General features: G+C 39.4%; 1 protein-coding gene across 4 annotated transcripts in view; it reads left to right on the top strand.

Annotated features, from left to right (window-relative positions):
- The window catches only part of PLPPR5 (phospholipid phosphatase related 5), a 124691-nt gene that overhangs the window by 85508 nt on the left and 14919 nt on the right, over positions 1-24264 (top strand). For 2 of the 4 annotated variants that reach the window (XM_043878161.1, XM_043878159.1), the window contains exons 4-5: positions 64-240; positions 9378-9512. In XM_043878161.1, the coding sequence (XP_043734096.1) occupies positions 64-240; positions 9378-9512 (312 nt within the window). The remainder of the gene's footprint in view (positions 1-63; positions 241-9377; positions 9513-24264) is intronic. The other 2 variants (XM_043878162.1, XM_043878160.1) reach the window with 1 other exon arrangement.

Consider the following 24264-nt stretch of genomic DNA (forward strand, 5'->3'; position numbering starts at 1 on the left):
ACAGATATGTATATAAGGTGTATATCAAGGAAATACATTCATGATTTTTGTTTACTATTTCAGATGTACATTACCAACACAATCAAAGCCAAAGGAACAAGACTTGCTAAGCCCGTTTTATGCCTAGGCTTAATGTGTTTGGCCTTTCTTACTGGACTCAACAGAGTTGCAGAATATCGAAATCATTGGTCCGATGTGATAGCAGGCTTTCTGGTTGGAATATCTATAGCAGTATTTCTTGTAAGTACAGGTTTCTTTAGATATAATTTGTTTCTTAATTAATGTGTATAACCATCTACTAGACAATACAGGTGTGAATCACTGGGTTTAGTTTTCGAAAGGTGGTCTATGAAATGGAAATATGTATGTTTTAAATCACTCATTTCTTTCTTCTCCTTCATTTGTTCTGCCTAAAGTCAGGCTTGGGGTGAAAAGTACGTATTTTCTACATTTAAAAGTGAAGAGAATATTTTCATGCAAAGTAGAATGGGGCTAAAAAACACACTTACACCTCCCTAGATGTTTTTTCTTTTTAATTTGTCTTTTGATTGGAGGAAAACTGCTTTATAATATTGTGTTGGTTTCTGTAGTACAACAATGCGAACCAATCATAATTTATACACACACACACACACACACATATATCCCTTCCCTATTGAGCCTCCCTCCCCAGCCCCCTCATCCCACCCCTCTAGGTCATCACACAGCACCAGGCTGGGCTCCCTGTGTTATATCACAGCTTCCTACTAACTGTTTTACACATGATAGCATGTATATGTCAATGCAACTTTCTCAATTTGTCCTGTCCTGTCCTCCCCCCTCTGTGTCCACAAGTCTGTTCTTAACATCTGCATCTCCATTCCTTCCCTACAAATAGGTTTTTAAGACTGGGTTATTTGAAAGTTTAAAAAATTTCCTCAGGGCACTTAGTGTCCTGAAGTATGTAGAGTGTCCCAAAGTGCCCTGGTGCCTCCAGATAGTCCTCTTCTGAGCGGCCAAGTCCCAGAACCTGATAACAGGTGATCCTCACTTGTGAGATGAACCGGTCACCTTCAGTGACTGAAAACCCATGGAGAGTTTCCAGGGCAATATTGCTCAAATCAGATTTTGCCAAGGAGTGAAGAGCACACCTAGGGACTCCTAATGAGGCAAGCCTGCCGTCTCTACTTCTGTGATAAAAATCTCCGTGGACTATTTCTGTAGATTTTAGTTCCATAGGTTTAGTTGTTTCAATCTGGCTTTCAATTCAGTTCAGTCACTCAGTCGTGTCCGACTCTTTGCGACCCCATGAATCGCAGCACGCCAGGCCTCCCTGTCCATCACCAGCTGCTGGATCTACCCAAACTCATGTCCATTGAGTCAGTGATGCCATCCAACCATCTCATCCTCTGTCGTCCCCTTCTCCTCCTGCCCTCAGTCTTTCCCAGCATCAGGGTCTTTTCAGATGAGTCAGCTCTTCACATCAGGTGGCCAAAGTATTGGAGTTTCAGCTTCAGCATCAGTCCTTCCAAGGAACACCCAGGACTGATCTCCTTTAGGATGGACTGGTTGGATCTCCTTGCAGTCCAAGGGACTCTCAAGAGTCTTCTCCAACACCACAGTTCAAAAGCATCAATTCTTCGGCTTTAGACTTAATTAATCCTTTGTAGGTATGGATACGGAAAAGGCAATGGCACTCCACTCCAGTACTCTTGCCTGAAAAATCCTGTGGACGGAGGAGCCTGGTAGGCTGCAGTCCAAGAGGTTGCTAAAAGTCGGACACGACTGAGTGACGTCACTTTCACTTTTCACTTTCATGCGCTGGAGAAGGAAATGGCAACCCACTCCAGTGTTCTTGCCTGGAGAATCACAGGGACGGGGGAGCCTGGTGGGCTGCCGTCTATGGGGTTGCACAGAGTCGGACACGACTGAAGTGACTTAGCAGCAGCAGCAGGTATGGATATGTAACATTTTTGTTGTTGTTGTTGTTGTTTATTCTCTAAGTCATGTCCAACTCTTTTGTGACCCCATGGACTGTAGCCCACCAGGCTCCTCTGTCCATGGGATTTCCCAGGCAAGAATACTGGGGTGGGTTGCCATTTTCTTCTCCAGAGGACCTTCCTGAACCAGGGATCGAACCAATGTCTCCTACATTGGCAGGTGAATTCTTTACTGGTGAACCACAGAGAAGCCCGATGTAACATTTTACCTAGATGGAAAAAGGTGTAGACTACTGAATAAATCAGAACGTATCTTTGCATTGACGCATTGCAAGAAACATTGTTTATATTTTAATTACATTTAAATTATTTATCAGGAGTAACTTTCTTTCTTCAGCTTCTTTTCACTAGTTTATAACAGTATGTAAAAGCTTATACAAATCTTTCCAGCTACCAATGATTTGCGCACTGTTACGTACCGGGCATTTTATATAGGTTATTTCTTCTAGAACTTCCTGTGGTAAAGTGGTGACTATGCCCTGATCCCTTTCTAGACTATGTGCTATTTTTCTTTCTGATGCCTTTCCCTGCTGTGTCCAAGGTCCCTTGGAAACTTAGGCCTACCTTCCCCACCCCCAGAGATATCCTGTAGTCTCATGCAAACAGAGGCCCAGGCATGGCCCCAAACCTTTCCCTTGCTTTCACTTATGACAGTTGAAATAGGCTAACTTTTTATAAAACAAAACAAAAAATGCTTCCCATAAATCCTAAGAAAATAATCATAGGCACAGCAAACAGCATGCCAAAAGTTGAAACATTAAAGCACTAGTGTCAGATGTAACTGAATTTCAACTCCATGGGTCTGGAACATCTTTGCCGGTATCTCATCAGGCTGCATCTCCTCCTGTGGCTGTAGCCATCTTCCCTTGACTGCCAGTGAACATCGTGGTACCTTGCAAGGTTAGTCTAGAACACTCATGTCTTTCTTTCTCTTCCTCGTCTGAGAACCATGTGGGGAATGATGAATTGGACTAGGGGTCCCCCTTGAGCTCAAGCCCCTCTTACTACACATATTCAGTACCTTCCATTGGGCCCTTCAAACATTCCCATGCATCCAAGAGAAGGACCTTATAAAAAGGTCATATGGAAGTGCTTTAACCATGTAATGACTAAACAATCTTTTATGCATAAAAACAGTGTTTCTGATTTTAATGTGTCAGTGCAAAAATATGTTTTGCTTTATACAACAGTCTCCTCCTATACCCATAGGAGGAGAAGATGTAGCCTGATGAGGTGCCAGCAAAGATGTTCCAGACCCATGGAACTGAAATGCAGTTATATCTGGCAGTAGTGCTTAACTGGGCCTGCAAAGGGGCTCAGATAAATATGACTTGTCTTCTCTGGGAATCTGTTTCTGGGGTTAGACAGTAATGGCCAGTCTATTCCCTCCTTTTCTTCTTTCACGAAACGAACATTTACTGAGACCCTAGTCTAACCCAGGCATTGTGTTTGGTGCTGGGAGTAAGTACATGAAAAGGATACAGTCCAGGTACTTAAATAGATTGCAGTCAGGTGGGACGAGATGAACACGAAGAGTTCTATAGAGGATGAATGTAGTGGTAGATGTATGGTACATATACTCAGGAGAGCTACTCTGTTTGAATTAGGGACAAATCGGAAAGAAGAGACAATATATAAACTTGAAGAGTTTGTAAAGCAGATAGGTCTAGCTTGGGGCATAAGGAATGAAGGGCAAAGAGCACAGTGCACTGGCAATATGAAATGTATCATAAAATAAGCATGTATGAAGTCCCTCCTGTATTCTAGGCCGAGGGCACAGTGTGCATCTGCCACCCAGAAATGATACCAGTCATCCAACTTGGGTGACAAGAAGGGGAATGAAAAAGCACACAGGGGACACCCTCAATGCCTTGTGTGCTATGGCAGTAATTTGGGCTCTTGCTTAAAAATGTAGGTGATTTGGAAGCCTCTGTCAGCTCCCAGACAGTTGAAACAGAGAAAAAGTCTGGTTGAATCTCATCCTCACCATCTACTCAATTTGTGCCCTTCAGCAATTTACCTAACCTCAGTTTCTTCCTCTATAAATAAGGTTACAGTCTCCTTGAAGTATTGTTAAACAGATTGATAATGTGTAAACGAAATGCTGTGTATGTTCAGTGCATGGCCACATGGATGACTGAAATAATTTTATAAATGAGAGATTGTTTCCTTCTAGACACTTTTACTCTGTGATAAGATTTGTGCTTTAAAAATATGTTTTCTGGAAAATAAAGCTCCAAGTGAGGATAGAGACAAGTTATGCAGATCCAGGGAAGTGGTGGATGGGCCTCTGATTGCGCAGAGGGAGGGGAGCATGGCTGGAGGTGGGATGGTTTGGAAGTTGATGAAACAGTGGAGATGATGAGGATGAAGTGGGCAACAATCTATATGATGATGCTCGAGTTTCTCATTTGGGCAACTGAGTAGAATATTTATTTCAAGCAGTGACTACAGCTCTGGCTTGCAATATCTTGGAGTGTTTTCAATTATTCTGCAGTGTGTGTAGATCACTAAGATGATTCCAAGATAAAATTAACACTAACCTACTCCAAGCCATTGTGTCAGTTCAAGGCATTCATGTCCCCTGTCACCCACGCCCAATGTCTAGCATATGCCTTTGACTCACTCTCCTCCTTCATCCCCACACCCGGTGATTCATCTAGTCAAAGCTCGTTTCCACTACAGAATCTTTCTCCCATGTCTTATTTCTTTGCAGTCCTGACCATCACTTCTTGATTGTAGAGATGTAACTGCTTACCTCTTCTATATCTATCGGTTCCTAGCTACCTTCTCACTTTAGACTCTCCTCCAAATGCCTTGCATGCTGTTTCATACACAGGATAATATAATTTGTTGCTAATAAAACAAACAGAAAACCAAGCTTCTTTCGTGCTGGATTAAATCAGACACTTCCATTGGGCTTCTGGGATCCTCCAGAATCTGGCTGCACTCTTTCTGGTCAAGTTTATGTTGCCCTTTTTTTTTACAGTGGAAATCCCACACTTGGAATCCAGACAATGTTCTTCCTCTCACACGCTCTGTCCAGCCTGCACATTGCCTCTGCTGGAATGCTCCTGTGTATATTTTAGAGAACAAAACAGGTGTGGGAGTCAGAAAAACCTAGATTGAATCCTGCTGTTGCCACCTGTTTTTTTTGCCAGTTTTCCTCAATGTGTGATATTGACCGTCCCACGTAGCTCCTCATTATTCCTAAAGTGTGGCCTCCCCTGAACTGTATTTAAAGTGATTACCTCTCCCCCAGACTCCTTTCTTCATTTCCTATTCACTTTTCTCCACTGCACGATTCAACTTTTAGTATACCACATATAATATTTTGGGTTTTGTTTTTTGCTGTCAAACCCTCTAGAATGTAAACCACTTACAGAGATGGTGTTTGTTTTCATCACTATATATTCCCAGGGGTATATAGGAAGTTCTCAGGAGATATTTGTTGAATGAATGAATGAACTGTTTTATTTACTCCCCAGACTTCTTTTGAGGGCTAAGTGAAATCACATATGTAGTCAAGTCAGTCAATTGCATGGTACAGAGAAGGCTATGGATACCATACTCTTCACCTTTGATGACTTTATTATTGTAGATTGACTCATTATTTTATAAAAATGGGTGCCTCAAAGTACTTGCAAGAAAGATGGATATTACAGTGTCAGGCAGGATAATTCAAGTTTACTGACCAAAGCAAGAGCTTATCAGGTTATCATGCATATTCCTAATAGTAATAATAAAGAGTTATTTGAGTATTCTTTACTGCATTAACTCAATTAATCCTCATGCACAGTGAGACATAACTATTATTGTCCTAGTTTTGCAGGTAAAGCAAACAGATCTAGTTATATTAAATAACTTGCCTAGGCTCACAGAATTAATAAATAAAAGAGTCCAGGATTAAGCCCCAGGCCTGTTTGACCCCAAAGCCCATGCACATAACTCCATACAGCAGAAATGTTTTATTTGCCACAAGGAAGAGGCAGACTGATCACAAATGGATCAGATTAATTTATTATCACTACTGGAAAAAAAAAATCTATATGTAATGGTGACTTATTACTAGTATTAATTTTTGGAAGAGAGGGTAGAATTACACTCATGGAAACCACTAATGTAAAAATAGAATGTTTCTAAAGAAAGTCACTTTCAATTATATAGGAACATCAGAAAATTTGAGAATTTTTATCCTGGATTCATGCTCATTTATTAATCTGTTCATTCACCTGACACTGAGAATAGAATAGTAATCAGAAAAAGAAGCTTGTCTGCTTCCATGGAGCTGATAACCTTGGAAGAGAATCACATCAACCAAAATGCTATGCTTGCAGATATATAATTTCATATAGAGATAGGTATTTCAGTGAAAAGAATCACAGGTCCTTGCCAGCAAATAAAAACAGCCTGGGGTCAAGGAAGACTAATAAGGCGGTGATGCAGAGATGAGATATCACAAATGAATGAGATATGATGCCCAAAGACAGTGGAGGTGAGTATTGCCAACAAAAGGAAGTGAAAGGAAACCGAAGGTGTTTGGGAAATAGAGAAAGAAGGCTGAAAGGTGGACCTGAGTTTACATTTTGAGAGGAGTGAGAAGCCAAGCCCAAAAGTAGTTTTAAGGAGGTCGACATGATAGAATTTGCATTTTAGAAAGACCATTCTCACTTCTTTGTAGAGAGGGATTGGAGGGAGTCAAGATTGGATTTCGTTTTGAGAAAACCATGCAGGAATTCAGGCAAGTAATGATGACTGCTTAGTCTTTGGAGTTGGTGTTAGAGATAGAACAAGGCAGATAAAAGAAATCAAAATCTTTAGGAAGAAGAATTGAACAAATTGAGTGACTGGTTGAATACAAGAGGTGTTCAAGTTTCAGCCACATGCAACTGCATTTGGGGATGAGAGGGAATTACCTTTCCCTGAGAGGATCCAGAAAAAGATCAAGGTTTGGAGTAGGGTCATGAGATGGATGCATCTTGGCTTTTATTTTGAACGTTTGTTGAATTTTTCATACCTTTGCCAACCAAAGAAATGGAGCTGACTTTGCTTGTCTGTCGCAACCTCTTCACTTTCAAATTGAGAAAACTGAGGGCTAGAGGACTGTCCAAGAACAGAACATGCATACTCAGGATCAAAAACCAGGGCCATTGCTATTTCCTATGAGCATTTTTCTAATAGGAAGTCAATTTCATATTTGTGAATGTTACCAGACAAGACTTACTAAATATTTGAATATGATTCTAAGGAAGATTTGATAATTTCCTTCCTTATAATTTAAATAATAGCAGTAATGAAGAGTAATCATTATGCTAATAGGTGCTTTAATGAATATCTGCTATGCGTTAGGCATTTAAATATTTCACATGTGAATTCTTAGCTGCTTCAGTAGTGTTGTCCTGACCCTCAATTAAGGCAAAGAGGTAACTGATAATATCTTTCAGAGTTTTCCTAACTGAAATTAGTATAAAAAGCAATTATACTAATTTCAGTAGCCACTATTAAATCTGTTCTTCATCTAATGACTTCCATTTGTCTGTGTATATAGTTATTTCAGCAAATTTTAATTCAGAAGAATTTGTAGCAGTTTTTTTTCACCTGCTGATTTTCCATAAATTTATATAACATTAATGGTGCTTCCCAGGTGGCCATAGTGGTAAAGAAAGAACCCGCTTGCTAATTTAGGAGACATAAGAGACGAGGGTTTGATCCCTGGATTGGAAAGATCCCCTGGAGGAGGGCATGGCAGCCCACTCAAGTATTCTTGCCTGGAGAATCCCATGGACAGATGAGCCTAGTAGGCTACAGTCCATAGGGTCACAAAGAGTTGGACATAACTGAAATGACTTAGCACGCATAATGTTAATGAAAAGAAAATGTGTGTATATATATATTTCATGAAATGGGTATGAAACTGCTGTTTGTTATATTGTTGTTGGCTCAAATTCTTGATTATATCCTTTGCTGCTTCCACACCAAAATGGCAGAGCTGAATACTTGCTACAGAGATTGTACACCCACAAAGCCAAAAATATGTACTATCTGCTCATTACAGACAAAATTTGCTGACCTCTACTTTAGGTCAGTTACTATCTATTAGTCCTTTGCAGGCTCATCATTTGATAGAATGTTTATCAGGTACCCATTTCCAAACCTTTGCCATGACTTTAAAGATCTTGATGGTAGTGATGAAATTGAGTATTAAGTTATTAGACTTTGATCTGTGCTTCTGATCTGTAATTGTTCAAGGAATTGGAAGGATAATAAGTATATATCAGTTTGCAAGGAAGTTTTTTCTGAGATAAATTCTAATAGTGTGTTTTATTTTGTAGATTTTAAAATTTTATTTAAAAACTGGAGAAAAATTAAGATCTAATTGACCTTTGAAAATATTCAATAATGAGCCCCACACTTTCCAGTGTGATTTATGGAAAATATACAATGTAAATTTGTGATTGTATATTAAGCATTTATTTTTTAAATGAATGTTAAGTTATAAACTAGCTACAAGTAAATTCTGTATTTCAGTTTGATAATAGAATATAAAACCCAGAAAAAGAAAGCTCAAGAATATCTTACCTACTAGTTCAATATAAGCAATATAAGCAACTAATTTTCCTGTATTATTTAAATCACTAATTTTTAAAATTTGATCCACCTACATCAGAAGCTTCAGAAATGCCTTTTAAAAGTGGCAACTCCTAAGCCTTCTCCTTCATCTTTGAAATCAGAATTTTTAGGAAAGGGCTTAGGAATGTCTTTTTTTTTTTAAGTGCCAGAACTTTATTTTCATGCACAGTAGAATATGAGAACTTCTGGTTTAGTATGGGATATAATCAATTGAAACAAGGGTCAGTTTCCTTTATGTAAAAGGTCTTCTATTTCAGTGGTAGCCATAGTAAGCTGTTGTTGAAATGCCAAATATATATGGGATGCAATAATAGACAATAAACTAGGTTTAATGATGCTACTAAATTAGAAAGTGCCAATCGTAGAAGGTTTATTATGAATGTAATGATCTTGAAGCAATGGGATATAATTAGCATTTAAATTAAGTTGTAGGTTAGCCACATTAAGGAAAGGTTAGCTTGCTATGAATTTTTATAAGGTTATGGTGTTATTTTTGGATCAGTTTGAGCACTGACTATAACCTAATTTAATGAAAATTTTGGAATAATAGCATTGTCATTATTAACTGAGCTACATATTAATTGATGAATGCTGTTGAACACACTTGCACTGGATTACAAGATAAATTTGAATGTAAAGTTATAGACCTGTAATATTTAAGTTATGCCAATACTTTATTACTGTGATTAGATTTATCATGTGCTCACAAAGATCATGTTTATAGGGAGCATGGCTTTGTTTTAATTGTATTTTTTCCTGAAATTGTAGGTTGTATGTGTGGTAAATAATTTCAAAGGAAGACAACCAGAAAATGAGCATATACACACGGATAACCTGGCACAGATGCCAATGATAAGCATTCCTCGAGTAGAAAGTCCTTTGGAAAAGGTAACATCTGTACAGGTGATTCATAATTTAAATTCTAAAGTGTGATTGTTATCTAGAGCAAATGAATAATTATTCTTGAGAGTTCTTTCACATTTTTGATTTACTAAAATAAGCTCAGAGTCTAATGTGGTATTTAGCAAGAACTTAATCACTGAAGAGAACATCTTTGAAAAATGCGTATCACATAGAAAACATTTCTTTGAACTTCTCAGGCTTAAAAGTTGAGTCTGTACATGGACTGTGCTGCAATTTGCCATAGCTTTGAGATAAGGAACGTTATACAGTGGTCCCACGCATGGGCAAAATATAAGTTTTACTTGAGAATGTATACATTTTTCATAATACATATTCCATTTCTTCCATGCTTTATGTATATGAAAATCTGTGTAGTGTAACAACTGGCACATACTCAGGACTCAATAAATACTGCTAAACCTCAGTTTCTGGCCTCAGGGAAACACCAGTGTGCTTTCCTGATCAGGGGGGCCCTGAAGATCAGGCTGGGCTTAAGGGAGCCTGATGAGGTAGCACTTTGAGTGGCAGGTCAGGACCTCATGGGACATAGCAATGAACAGAAAAGCCAGGTTTTAATAACTTTTCTTGAGACTTCTGTGAGCTAGATAGGTTAATATTTCTTAAGCGATGATGCATTCACGCACGTATGTAACTGTTTAAATGACTGCTTATTTAGTAACAAAGGGTTGCTAATGTCTTCTCCTCAGCCCTGTCCACATCCAGATTTTGATCAATATCTTAGATGAAGTTATTAATAGATGCTAATTGGAGGCTTAGATGGTATGAATCTGTGGAGGGGTCACATAGGATGCACACTCAGTCATGTCTGACTCTTTAGGACCCCATGAACTACAGTCCATGGGATTACCCTGGCAAGAATACTGTGGTGGGTTGCCATTTCCTACTCCAAAGGATCTTCCTGACCCAGGGATCGAACCCACGTCTCCTGCGGCTCCTACATTGAGAGGTGGAGCCTTTACCACTGAGCCATTCACCTTGGAAGCCCCAGGTGAATCTGTGAGGGATAATTGATACATTGGATGAAATATTAAAAATTCTTGGAAGATTGCAGTAAATGTACCACTAACAATTAACTAGAAATAAAGGAAATATTTCATACTTGTACTTTTTTTTAAAAAAGTTCCTATAGGGTAGGGTATGTCTAGTTTAACTGCACAAATGCAAAAGGCTCAGAGGGTAAAGGAGTCTACCATTCAGCATGGGTCAACAGCATGATATGACTGCTAGAAGTTTATATGGTTTTAAGCCCCACTTAGGGAAAATGATATCCTGAATGAGGGATTGATGGTTTGCTTTGCTCAAGTCAACTTGGTATACTGTGTACTACGTGACATGGTTTTAAGATGAACATTGATAAAACATGAGTTGACAGTAAATTTTTTTAAGTGAGCAAATAGATATGTCTAAGATGGTGAGTAGAGTCAAAGTCATGAATTATAAGAGACTGGAAGGAACAAAAATATTAAGTTTAAAAAAATAATAAGTTTATAGGAAAAGGAAACTCAAGAAAGAAGCAGTAGCTTCCCATAAATATCTGAAGGACTGTTGTGTGACAGAGGGATGCAATTTGTTTTATGGAATCTCAGAGATCACAATTAGGATGAAAGAAAAGGAAGTGTAGGAAGATAAATAATGTCTGGAAATTAGTTACTAACTTTCCCACCTTAAAAGCAATGAAATTTCTTTTTACTATAAGGATTCAAGAATAGCTAAGCAAGCACTTATCCATGATACTGTGGAAGGATTTTAAGCATTTAAATGAGGATAGAGACATTAGATGATGATGATGGTGATGACGATAAAAATAACAATGACCATTTAGTGATCATGCAAGATGTGTCAAATACTATACTAATTGCTTCCACAAAACCACTTCCGTGCTCTACAAAGTATAATTTTGTTCTTTGCAACAATTTTTAAAGCTGAGTATCCCTGGTGGCTCAATGGTAAAGAATCTGCCTTCAAGGCAAGGAGATCCAGGTTCAATCCCTGGGTTGGGAAAATATCCTGGAGAAGAAAATGGCCACCCACTCTAGTATTCTTTCCTGGAGAATTCCATGGAAAGAAGAATTCTTTCTAGCAGGCTACAGTCCATGGGGTTGCAAAGAGGTAGACCAGACATGACTAGCAACTAACACTTTCACTTTCATCATTATAGTGGCAAAGACCGCTGATAGATGACCAGTATTCTTTCTTCTCTTCTTCCTTTCAGTAACTGAGTTTCTCACTCCAATTTTAACTACACTCATGGTTGTCCAGCTGTAGTCTTTATTCCCCAGCTTCCCCTGCAGTTAGGTGTGACCTAGCAACCAAGTTTAGACCCATGAGATGTAAGCAGAAGGGTAGGTGCAATAACCTCTAGGTTATCTCTTTGAAAACTCTTGTCCCAGACATTCTGTACTCCTTATCACCAAGTGGAAAAGATAAGTGACCGGAATAATCTTTTATTTTTGAAGATGACCAATCCTCCTGGACAGCCTGGGTTCTGGATGAGCTCATGGAACAGTCCACATACACACCCTAGATGGTTCTGAAAAAGAAATAAACTCCTTTTCTAAGTCATTGATTATTTTAATTTCTTTTCTACCATGATTTAGCTGATGCCCTCTTAGAATAAGTGTCCTCATTATACAGTTAAGAAGAGCTCCCAAGTAGTTATGTGTGTGCTGTTTAGTCATGTCTGAGTCTTTGCAACCCGATGGAATGTAGCCCACCAGGCTCCTCAGTCCATGGAATTTTCCAGGAAGAAAACTGTAATGGGTTGTCACTTCCTTCTCCAGGAGATCTTTTTGCATGTGGATTTTACCATTGCACCACCTGGGAAACTCAAGTAGTTAAACAGATTGCAAATGTCCATGTCATTGGTAAACAGCAAAGAAAAATTATACGGTATAGTGATTCAAGATACCTACCTATGTAATAAAATATATACGTGCATGCATGCTAAGTTGCTTCCGTTGTGTCCAACTCTTTGCGACCCCATGGACTGTAGCCTGCTGGGCCCCTCTGTCCGTGAGATTCTCCAAGCAAGAATACTGGAGTGGGTTGCCATGCCCCCTGCTCCAGGGGATCTTCCCTATTCAGGGATCAAATCCTCTTTTCTTATGTCTCCTGAATTGGCAGGCAGGTTCTTTACCAGTAGCGCCACCTGGGAAGCCCCAATAAAATATATATCTAAGTGAAAATTCTGAAAGAGATGAGAATACCAGATCACCTTACCTGCCTCCTGAGAAATCTGTATGCAGGTCAAGAAGTAACAGTTAGAACAGGACATGGAACAACGGACTGGTTCCAAACTGGGAAAGGAATACATCAAGGCTGTATACTGTCACCTTGCTTATTTAACTTATATGCAGAGTACATCATGTGAAGTGCTGGATTGGGTGAAGCACAAATTGGATTCAAGATTTCCAGGAGAAATATTAATAACCTCAGATATGCAGATGACACCACCTTTATGACAGAAAGTGAAGAGGAACTAAGAAGCCTCATGATAAAAGTGAAAGAAGAGAGTGAAAATAGTGGCTTAAAACTCAATATTCAAAAACTAAGACCATGGCATCCGGTCCCATCACTTCATGGTAAATAGGGAAACAATAGAAACAGTGACAGACTTTATTTTCTTGGGTTCCAAAATCACTGCAGATGGTGACTGTAGCCATGAAATTAAAAGATGCTTACTCCTTGGAAGAAAGCTATGACAACCCTAGACAGCATATTTGAAAGCAGAGGCGTTACTTTACTGACAGAACTCCATATAGTCAAAGCTATGGTTTTTCCGGTCGTCAAGTATGGATGTGAAAGTTGGACTATAAAGAAAGCTTAGCGCCAAAGAATTGATGCTTTTGAACTGTGGTGTTGGAGAAGACTCATGAGAGTCCCTTGGACTGCAAGGAGATCTAAACAGCCCATCCTAAAGGAAATCAGTCCTGAATTTTCATTGGAAGGACTGATGCTAAAGCTGAAACTCCAATACTTGGGCCACCTGATGCAAAGAACTGACTCATTGGAAAAGACCCTGATGCTGGGAAAGATTGAAGGCAGGAGGAGAAGGGGATAACAGAGGGTGAGATGGTTGGATGGCATCATTGACTTGATGGACTTGAGTTTGGGCAAGCTCTGGAAGTTGGTGATGGACAGGGAAGCCTGATGTGCTGCAGTCTAAAGGGTCGCAAAGAGTCGGACATGACTGAGCCACTAAACTGAACTGAAGTGAATAATACATATGAAATTAGATCTTGTTGAACTTTAAATACAAAAAGCAGTAGCAATTAGGTAGAGATCTTAAACATACTTTGAAGAAAATTGTCCTGGTAAAAATTAGAGTATTTTATGCACCTCTCAATATATTAACTTGAACAGTGATCTGAGTCTTCTGCTTTTTAACATTTATTTGCATAATGTTTCTTTAGAAGTCTGCTAGACTTGCCAAATATCTTGTGTACCATTACATCATTATGTGTATTAAATGATTAAAATATTTCTGTTCTTGATTTTATGCAAATTCATTTTTATTTACAGTGACTTTTAAGATACTAGATGATGAAAGCAAAAATATTCTATTAGAATCTATTGATTGCAAGAGATCAGTGTTTATTCTTTAACATTTTTGTTTATGATACATTTGTGTGCTTTATCTTCAATCTGATAGGTAGGCAATAAAGATGATTGGAATCTAATTTGATTCTCCCTCTACACACCTAGTGCATTGGCACTCGCCCCGCTGAGCTCCGCCTTCCCTCTCCACTCTCTCCATCACTGTTTCCAGGCAGAACCCTGTCTGCACTCACACAGGAAAATCACAAGTCTTGGGCTTCCCCTTGGAGCTCTGCTGCTGAGAGGATATGTATTGCTGCCCATCAGCCAGAAAGGGAGGAAGGCCATCACTTCAGAGAAGCCCAGAGTAGCTTTCTCTTCCTTCTTTAATAAGGAATGTTTGGAGTAAATATATTGCTTTTCATCTTAGTTCACAGTGGGAAACAAGTGAATGCAAAAATCCTCTCTAGTAGTTTGATCTTTATAATTGATAGCTGGGAAGTGACATTAGCTCCTTAAGCTGGCCCTCTGAGGAGAGAAAGGGAGCCTGGTGTTAAAGTTCGGTTGGCAGTTACGGCCTATTGTTTTAGCATGATTATGCCAAGCTATCATTTTCTGGTTGTCGGTCTTGTGTAGAGCAGACAACAGGTTTCTTTTAAAAGTTATGTACTTATATAACTTCTTATATTCAAAGTACACATTTGGTAAACTGTAAGCTACAGAATAATTACAGCATGCAAGTGTTCTTGCTTATAAAATGCCAACAATTTATCCCTTAATTATAGGGAGTTTGTCATATAGTTAATTACCATAGTTTGAAGGAAAGTCATGATTTTTCTGAAGGCTAAGTAAATCTGAACATTCATTACATTTGGTTTTATGAAAAGAATTAATCATCTGTGGAAACCAGCCCATCATGTCTCAATGTTCACTAAACATAAGTTACCAGTAACTTTACTACAGCTGTTTGTAATATCAAATCAGGAGAGGTCTAAATGTTTATCTGTAGTGAATTATTAAATCCATTGGGATACGTTCCTACAGTGGGATCCAGTACATTTTAGTGTGCTGTTTCTGTTTACAGTTTCTAGGGGTACAATGGCTGGCAGTTTGGGGTACTTTGGATCTTGGGCAACTTACTTAATTACTCTGTGACTCAGTTTTCTCCTGCATAGAATGATTCATACAATGATAGTTATAAGAGTTCAGTAAGATAATAAGCAAGAACTTAGAACAGCCTGGCACCTCTGAAGCCCTTAATCATTACTAATTATTATTACTATTCAACAGCTGAAATGGATGAGGTAAATCAAGATGTGGAAAGTTTTCCAATATATTGTAGAATGTGTTTTTTTAAGTTGATGTGTATAAAATGTGTCTATATATGATGAAGCCAGTTATGCAAAATACCACACAAGATATTTCTCTCTTGCTGCTGCTGCTGCTAAGTCGCTTCAGTCATGTCTGACTCTGTGCGACCCCATAGATGGCAGCCCACCAGGCTCCCCCATCCCTGGGATTCTCCAGGCAAGAACAGTGGAGTGGGTTGCCATTTCCTTCTCCAATGCATGAAAGTGAAAAGTGAAAGTGAAGTCACTCAGTTGTGTCTGACTCTTAGCGATCCCATGGACTGCAGCCTACCAGGCTCCTCTGTCCATGGGATTGTCCAGGCAAGAGTGTGGGTTGCCATTGCCTTCACCTATTTCTCTCTAGTAGGAAACAAAAAGATCATGCAGATGAGAGAGAGAAGGGGGAAGATTACCTATAGACACTAATCTGAGAGCCACTGACATTGTGGACCTGACTGTTGCTCTCTCTTCCTCCTTTTCCTCCCTTCTTCCCTTCCTTTCTTTCTTTTCTCTCTCTTTTTCTTTTTTCTTCCCATGATGAGGTTATAGTCATGAAAAATTGTGTAACTAAAATACTTACAGTGTTTTAAAATTACTCAGTCTTCTTCAGCTGCTCTCTAAGAAGGTCCTGGTTGTACTTCTTTGTATTAACTATCAATATGTTCTAATTGACCAAAGTCCCTTGGAAAAATTCCCCCAGAATTATTTAAATTCCTGTGCCCCTTCTTTATGACTCACACAGCCTTTGGAGAGCATTCGGTGTATTTCTCTCTGCCAAATTGGGCACGGAGACTTTGGTTGTAGCGCACATGTCTTTATGCCTCATGCCCAGAGTCCAGCTGCCCTTGGCACACCTCTCTTTTGGGTCCTGTCTGTCCTGGGGCCCTTACTCAAGCTGTGTGCAGGCGCCTCTCATTTTTCAGGACCCACACATCCCACCAACTGAAGGTCTCAGGGAGCCAACGTTTTTCTTCAGTCACACCACTTCTCCCTTTCCAACGCATCCTTTTCTGGCTCCTGCCTTCAAGAGCCCATGCATCCCAAACAGAATCTTCAGGGGTGCTGGCTTTAGGAGGTTAGCAAAAACACAAAGAGCGGCACTATTAATTACTCATAGGAGTGAAAAACAAAAGTCTGCCTCTCAGGGTATATGCCCAGTAGTGGGATTGCTGGGTCATGTGGTAGTTCCATTAAGACACATGTACCCTAACATTCATTGCAGCGCTATTTACAGTAGCCAGGACATAGAAGCAACCTAAGTGTCCATCAATAGGTGAATTGATAAAGGAGATGTTATGCATATATACAATGGACTATTACTCACCTATAAAAGGAAGGAAATTGGGTTATCTGTAGAGATGTGGATGGACCTAGACTGTCATACAGAGTAAAGTAAGTCAGAAAGAGAAAAACAAATGTATATTAACACATATATGTGGAATCTGAAAAAAATGGTACAGATGAACCTAGTTCCAGGGCAGGAATACAGACACAAACATAGAGAATGGACATGTGGACATGGGGGATGAAGGGGAGGATGGGATGAATTGGGAGATTGTTGTTGTTTAGTCACTAAGTCATGTCCATCTCTTTGCAACCCCATGGACTGTAGTGTGCCAGGTTTCCCTAGCCATCACTGTCTCCCAGAGTTTGCTCAAACTCGGGTTCATTGAGTCAGTGATGCTCTCCAACCATCTCAGCCCCTTCTCCTGCCTTCAAGGAGACTGGGCTTGACATGAATACACTACCATGTGTAAAACAGCTAGTGGGAATCTGCTATAAAGCACAGGCAGCTCAACTTGGTGCTCTGTGATGACCTAGATGAGTGGGATGGGTATGGGGTGGAAGAGAGGTTCAGGAGGGAATGGATATATATACACATATAGCTGGTTCGCTTTGTTGTAGAGCAGAAACTAACACAACATTGTAAAGCAATTATACTTCAGTATAAAAAGATTCTGCCTCTCCTGGGAAATGAAGATGGAAACATTTACATATTCATTAGCTTTACTCTCTTATATTAGCAAGAGTAAAGTAGGAATTAATGTCTTAATAGCTGTGTCACTGAGAGCAAAAACTAGATAGAGTAAAAATTTTAGGCATGTCTGCTAGATATAGTATGAATAGTTTCAGTTTGACGGATGTCACCAAAGGACAATTAAAATTTTTCTTTGCCAGTAAAGAAGTTGGATGTTGCAAAAGTGGCTAGAGTCCTATATAATCCCAGTCATATCCTCCAAATTTCAAAGAATGAGAACAAGAGATAGGAGCAACCTCTGAGAGAATGAGAAGTCTTATTTAGCACATGACTCAGCACCATGAACCAACACTATATGAAACAGGGTTAGCAAATAGGCAAGTACACTCCAAAAGAAAGCCTTCAGAGAAGCATTCCTTTGATCAGGCTTCTCATTAACAAGGGTCCGTGCCAGATGAAGAAATCCCTTCCTGAACTGAATAGGTACTATAAAATGGGATGGGGCGTTATCTTCAGTCAAAAAAATAAATAAGCTACATCCAAGGACTGTATCATTCTCCTGTAGAAGAGGTTAAGTTAACAGAATAGCAGTCCTGACATTTCAGCAACCATAGCAATGAAACTGTGCAGAGATAAACTGACCTTCCTGAAAATGTCCTTGGCCTCAGCTGCTTCTTCCACTCCACTCAGGCTGGGAAATCATCAACATGATGTAAAACTACATTCTCCAGCTCTTCAGCTCAAGATCTAAGTGAAGGATCCCCTGACTATTCATGAAAACACTTAAAGGATCTTTGCATTTTCTCCCATTAAGTTTAGGAAGATAAACTGAGCTAAATCTGTTCTGATTCAGGCATAAATAATCAGGACAGCTACTTAAATTCTTTAAGATGATTTTATGACACAGAAGAGACATTTTTAAGAGTCAGAATACATTTTTTAGGAAAAAAAGATGAACTCAAGATATTTAATTAAATTTATTGTAGATAATATGTGTTTTCTACTGTCAAAGAAATTAAAGAAAATATGTTTAATGAGAGATGAAAGATAGCTAGCACAAAGGTACAATTAGGAAACTAATGTAAGAAAACACTGTCATGGCAAGATTAAAACCAATACTGCGTATGTGAGCTCAGTTGTGTCCGACTCTTACTGACCAAATGGACTGTAGCCCACCAGGCTCATCTGTCCATGGAATTTTCCAGGCAAGAATACTGGAGCAGGTTGCCATTTCATACTCCAGGGGATCTTCCCAACCCAGGGATCGAACCTGCCTCTCCTGCATTGGCAGGTGGATTCTTTACCAGTGTGACACCTGGAAAGTTCAAAATCACAAAAACAAAATCCACCATGGAGAAAGTAAAATCAGTTATGTTAAGGACAGGTTTCAGAATCATCAGTAAAAGTACAAGAGAATAAAACTGATCCAAGTAGAGATAATAGATATGAAGGATATACCTCAGAATATAACAAGTGAATCACTTGTTATATGGATGTTGAAGAAGAGGACAATATTCAGATAAATACTATAAGGAAACTTTCCTTCCAGATAAATATCTGAATCTTTAGACTCGAAGGATTAGCAAGATACCAGGTAAAGTTAAAATATATACTAGAATTTAGGTATTTCTCAGTGAAAAATTCAAATTTCAATACTGAAGAAAGAATTCTGTAAATATTGTTGTAGCTGATACTATCGTTCCTAATTACTATCTACCCCCTTCCATAGGCAGAGTATCCTTTCTGCTTCAGTTTCTTTGGACGTGATCAATGACAAGTGAATGAACCTGACAGATAGCCCACCAACCAGAAACTTGTAGAGTCATCATAAGCTTTGCCCAATCTTGTTGCTCATGGTCCTTTCTTTCAGAGAAGGCCATGTTCCAGATATGGGCTGCTCTGATAGCCTGGGTCACAGAATGGGAAGTCATGGGCAGGAGACCAAGGCTCAACCTGTAGCTTGGAGCAGAACCATAGTACCTGACCACCAATGTGTAGTATGAGAAAGAAACACACATTTGTTATTGGTAGCCGACTGAGCCTTTGAGGTTGTTGTGCAGTATGCCTAGTGAGTGAAAGCGAATACAGACAAAGTGAACACACACGCGAGACTAACAGCATGCTAGCTAGACTTCTCCCTCTACAGCATTAGATGCCAGAATAGAATGGAGTGATGTATTTTTAGTTTCCATGAAACAGTTTGTGACATAAGAATTCTGTTCCTATCCAAAAGGTCATTTAACCATTAAGATAACCGTAAAGCACCAGGTATGTAAGAATTCCCAGGTGGTTCAGTTGTAAAGAATCCACCTGCAACTCAGGAGACACAGGTTCAACTCATGGGTCAGAAACTTCCCCTGGAGAAGGGAATGGCTACCCACTTCAGTATTCTTGCCTGAAAAATTCTATGGACAGAGGAGCCTGGTGGACTACAGTCCATGGGGTCACAAAGAGTTAGACACGACTAAGCACACACACACATGGTAAATACAGTGACAGAAACAGGGCAAAATTATTAAATTCATTTAAAGAGAAGATCTATTACAAAATTAATACAGCAATGACAAAGACAAATCTTAGATAATACCAATAAAATTGTCAAAGTGTGATGAGCTGCAGATTTTATAAAGGAGGGACTCAATATTAGTTTCATTCTTGCAATAACTAGAATCTTAGTTTCAAGCATTTTTAAAAATAAAATTTATCAAGAGTAGTTTAAAACAGTTTTAAAAGGCCAGTAACAACATGTAAAATATAAAGGACATACTTGAATGAGTTCATGTCTATAATATGTAAAACATACTAGTTGAAGAATAGGCAAAGTACATAAATAGGAACACCATTAGAGATGAAATGCAAACCAAAAAGAAGTATATGGAAAAGTATTCTCAGTCACATTTAAGGAAAATTCATGAAAAGTCTTTTATGCAACATTGTGGGGTTGATTCTTAGCCTATAAGAAAGGGGGAGCCAAGAAAGAGTGTTAGAAAGGAAATGGCATGTTCAGATTGGAAAATGAATTGAAGGAGAGCAACAATGAAGCAAAACAAAACCAAACAGAAACCAGTCTGTAAGAGGCTGTTGTAAAAATCCAGATAAATGATAAAGATGACGTGGATTCTGCCTCAATACAGCCTTGTCTTGCCATGTTGACTGACCAGGCATCAGCTCAGTTCAGTTCAGTTCTTCAGTCGCGTCTGACTCTTTGTGACCCCATGAACCGCAGCACGCCAGGCCTCCCTGTCCGTCACCACTACCCAAACTCATGTTCACTGAGTCAGTGATGCCATCCAACCATCTCATCTTCTGTCATCCCCTTCTTCTCCCATCTTCAATCCTTCCCAGTATCAAGGTCTTTTCAAATGAGTCAGCTCTTCACATCAGGTGGCCAAAGTATTGGAGTTTCAGCTTCAACATCAGTCCTTCCAGTGAATACCCAGGACTGATCTCCTTTAGGATGGACTGGTTGGATCTCCTTGCAGTCCATGGGATGCTCAAGAGTCTTCTCCAACACCACAGTTCAAAAGCATCAATTCTTCTGTGCTCAGCTTTCTTTATAGTCCCAGTCTCACATCCATACATGACTACTGGAAAAACCATAGCTTTGACTAGATGGATCTTTGTTGACAAAGTAATGTCTCTGCTTTTTAATAAGCTGTCTAGGTTAGTCGTAATTTTCCTTCCAAGGAGTAAGCATCTTTTAATTTCATGGCTACAATCACCATCTGCAGTGATTTTGGAGCCCAAAAAAATAAAGTCAGCCACTGTTTCCACTGTCTCCCCATCTATTTGCCATGAAGTGATGGGACCAGATGCCATGATCTTAGTTTTCTGAATGTTGACCTTTAAGCCAACTTTTTCACTCTCCTCTTTCACTTTCAGAAAGAGGCTCTTTAGTTCTTCTTCACTTTCTGCCATAACGGTGGTATCATCTGCATATCTGAGGTTATTGATATTTCTCCTGGCAATCTTGATTCCAGCTTGTGCTTCATCCAGCCCAGCATTTCTCGTGATGTACTCTGCATATAAGTTAAATAAACAGGGTAACAATATACAGCTTTGACATACTCCTTTCCCAATGTGGAACCAGTCTGTTGTTCCATGTCCAGTTCTAAATGTTGCTTCCTGACCTGCATACAGGTTTCTTAAGAGGCAGGTCAGGTGATCTGGTATTCCCATCTCTTTCAGAATTTTCCAGTTTATTGTGAACCACACAGTCAAAGGCATTTGCATAGCCAATAAAGCAGAAACAGATGTTTTTATGGAACTCTCTTGCTTTTTCAGTGATCCAGCAGATGTTGGCAATTTGATCTCTGGTTCCTCTGCCTTTTCTAAATCCGACTTGAACACCTGGAAGTTCAGAGTTCACGCACTGTTGAAGCCTGGCTTGGAGAATTTTGAGCATTACTTTGCTAGCATGTGAGATGAGAGCAATTGTGCCATAGTTTGAGCATTCTTTGGCATTGCCTTTCTTTGGAATTGGAATGAAAACTGACCTTTTCTAGTCCTGTGGCCACTGCTGAGTTTTCCAAATTTGCTGGCATATTGAGTGTAGCACTGTCACAGCATCATCTTTTAGGATTTGAAATAGCTCAACTGGAATTCCATCACCTCCACTAGCTTTGTTCGTAGTGATGCTTCCTAAGGCCCACTTGACTTCACATTCCAGGAAGTCTGGCCCTAGGTGAATGATCACACCATCGTGATTATCTGGGTCATGAACATCTTTTTTGTATAGTTCTTCTGTGTATTCTTGCCACCTCTTCTTTATATCTTATGCTTCTATTAGGTCCCCACCATTTCTTTCCTTTATTGGGCCCATCTTTACATGAAAATTTCCCTTGTTATCTCTAATTTTCTTGACGAGATTTCTAGTCTTTCCCATTCTATTGCTTTCTTCTATTTCTTGCATTGATCATTTTTCTCTTAGTTATGATCAAGAGAAATCTTTGAAGAGAAGACAGGAAAAGGACATAGATGAAAGGTTGGCGTGTTTCCTGCGGTGGGTGGGATGGAGAAATAGTTTTCCTAATGACATCATGGCCAGCATTTAGCCCGTTTTCACTGTAAATCACTGGTGTGATTAGATAACCCCTGCATATACACTGCATTCTTGTGTAACCCCAAATTCCTATGTTGAAACCTAATTCCCAACATGATGAGTCTAGGCAGTGGGGCTTTAGGGGGTGATTAGATCTTAAAGGCAGAGACTTTTATGAATGGAATAACTGTTCTTATTGAAGAATCTATGGCTGATTCATATCAATGTATGACAAAAAAAAAAAAATATGTTCTCATTTGGGATACTGCAGAATTCCCTGTGCTTAGAGCTTTCTAAAACATAGAAGTCATTCAATAAATATTTGTTAATATATTAAAAAAAAAAAAAATAAAGGGACCTTACAAACTCCCTCAACCCTGCGGCTGTGAGAAGGGACAGGGAGAAGGCCATCTGTGAACCAGGAAGAGTGCCCTCATTGGAGGCTGGATCTGCCAGTGCTTGATCTCAGACATCCCAGCCTCCAGGACTGTGAGAAACAAACTTCTGTTGTTTATAAGCTACTGGTCTATAGTACTCTGTTCTAACAGACTGGATGGAGTAAGACAACTCCTCTGATCAGAATCAGCACCTGACCAAAATACATTTCACCAAACTGGGGCAAAGACTAATAGAGTTTTGCCAAGAGAATGCACTGGTCATAGCAAATACCCTCTTCCAACAACAGAAGAGGACTCTACACATGGACATCACCAGATGGTCAACACCGAAATCAGACTGATTATATTCTTTGCAGCCAAAGATGGAGAAGCTCTATATAGTCAGCAAAAGCAAGACCAGGAGCTGACTGTGGCTCAGATCATGTACTCCTTATTGCCAAATTCAGACTTAAATTGAAAAAAGTGGGGGAAACCACTAGACCATGCAGGTATGACCTAAATCAAATCCCTTATGATTATACAGTGGAAGTGAGAAATAGATTTAAGGGACTAGATCTGATAATCAACATGCCTGATGAACTATGGATGGAGGTTCGTGACATTGTATACAGGAGACAGGGATCAAGACCATCCCCAAGAAAAAGAAATGCAAAAAAGCAAAATGGCTGTCTGAGGAGGCCTTACAAATAGTTGTGAAAAGTGGGAAGTGAAATGCAAAGGAGAAAAGGAAAGATATACCCATTTGAATGCAGAGTTCCAAAGACTAGCAAGGAGAGATAAGAAAGCCTTCCTCAGTAATCAATGCAAAGAAATGGAGGAAAACAATAGAATGGGAAAGACTAGAGATTTCTTCAAAAAAATTAGAGATACCAGGGAACATTTCATACAAAGATGGGCTCAATAAAGTACAGAAATGGTAGTGACCTAATAGAAGCAGAAGATATTAAGAGGTGGCAAGAATACACAGAAGAACTATACAAAAAAGATCTTCACAACCCAGATAATCATGATGGTGTGATCACTCACCCAGAGCCAGACATCCTGGAATGTGAAGTCAAGTGGGCCTTAGGAAGCATCACTACGAACAAAGCTAGTGGAGGTGATGGAATTCCAGTTGAGCTATTTCAAATCCTAAAAGATGATGCTGTGACAGTGCTGCACTCAATATGCCAGCAAATTTGGAAAACTCAGCAGTGACCACAGGACTCAAAAAGGTCAGTTTTCATTCCAATCCCAAAGAAAGGCAATGCCAAAGAATGGTCAAACTACTGCACAACTGCGCTCATCTCACATGCTAGCAAAGTAATGCTCAAAATTCTCCAAGCCAGGCTTCAGCAATAATGTGAACTGTGAACTTCCAGATGTTCAAGTCAGATTTAGAAAAGGCAGAGGAACCAGAGATCAAATTGCCAACATCTGCTGGATCACT

The sequence above is a fragment of the Cervus elaphus genome, chromosome 20, assembly GCF_910594005.1.
Source record: "Cervus elaphus chromosome 20, mCerEla1.1, whole genome shotgun sequence".
Lineage (NCBI taxonomy): Eukaryota > Metazoa > Chordata > Mammalia > Artiodactyla > Cervidae > Cervus > Cervus elaphus.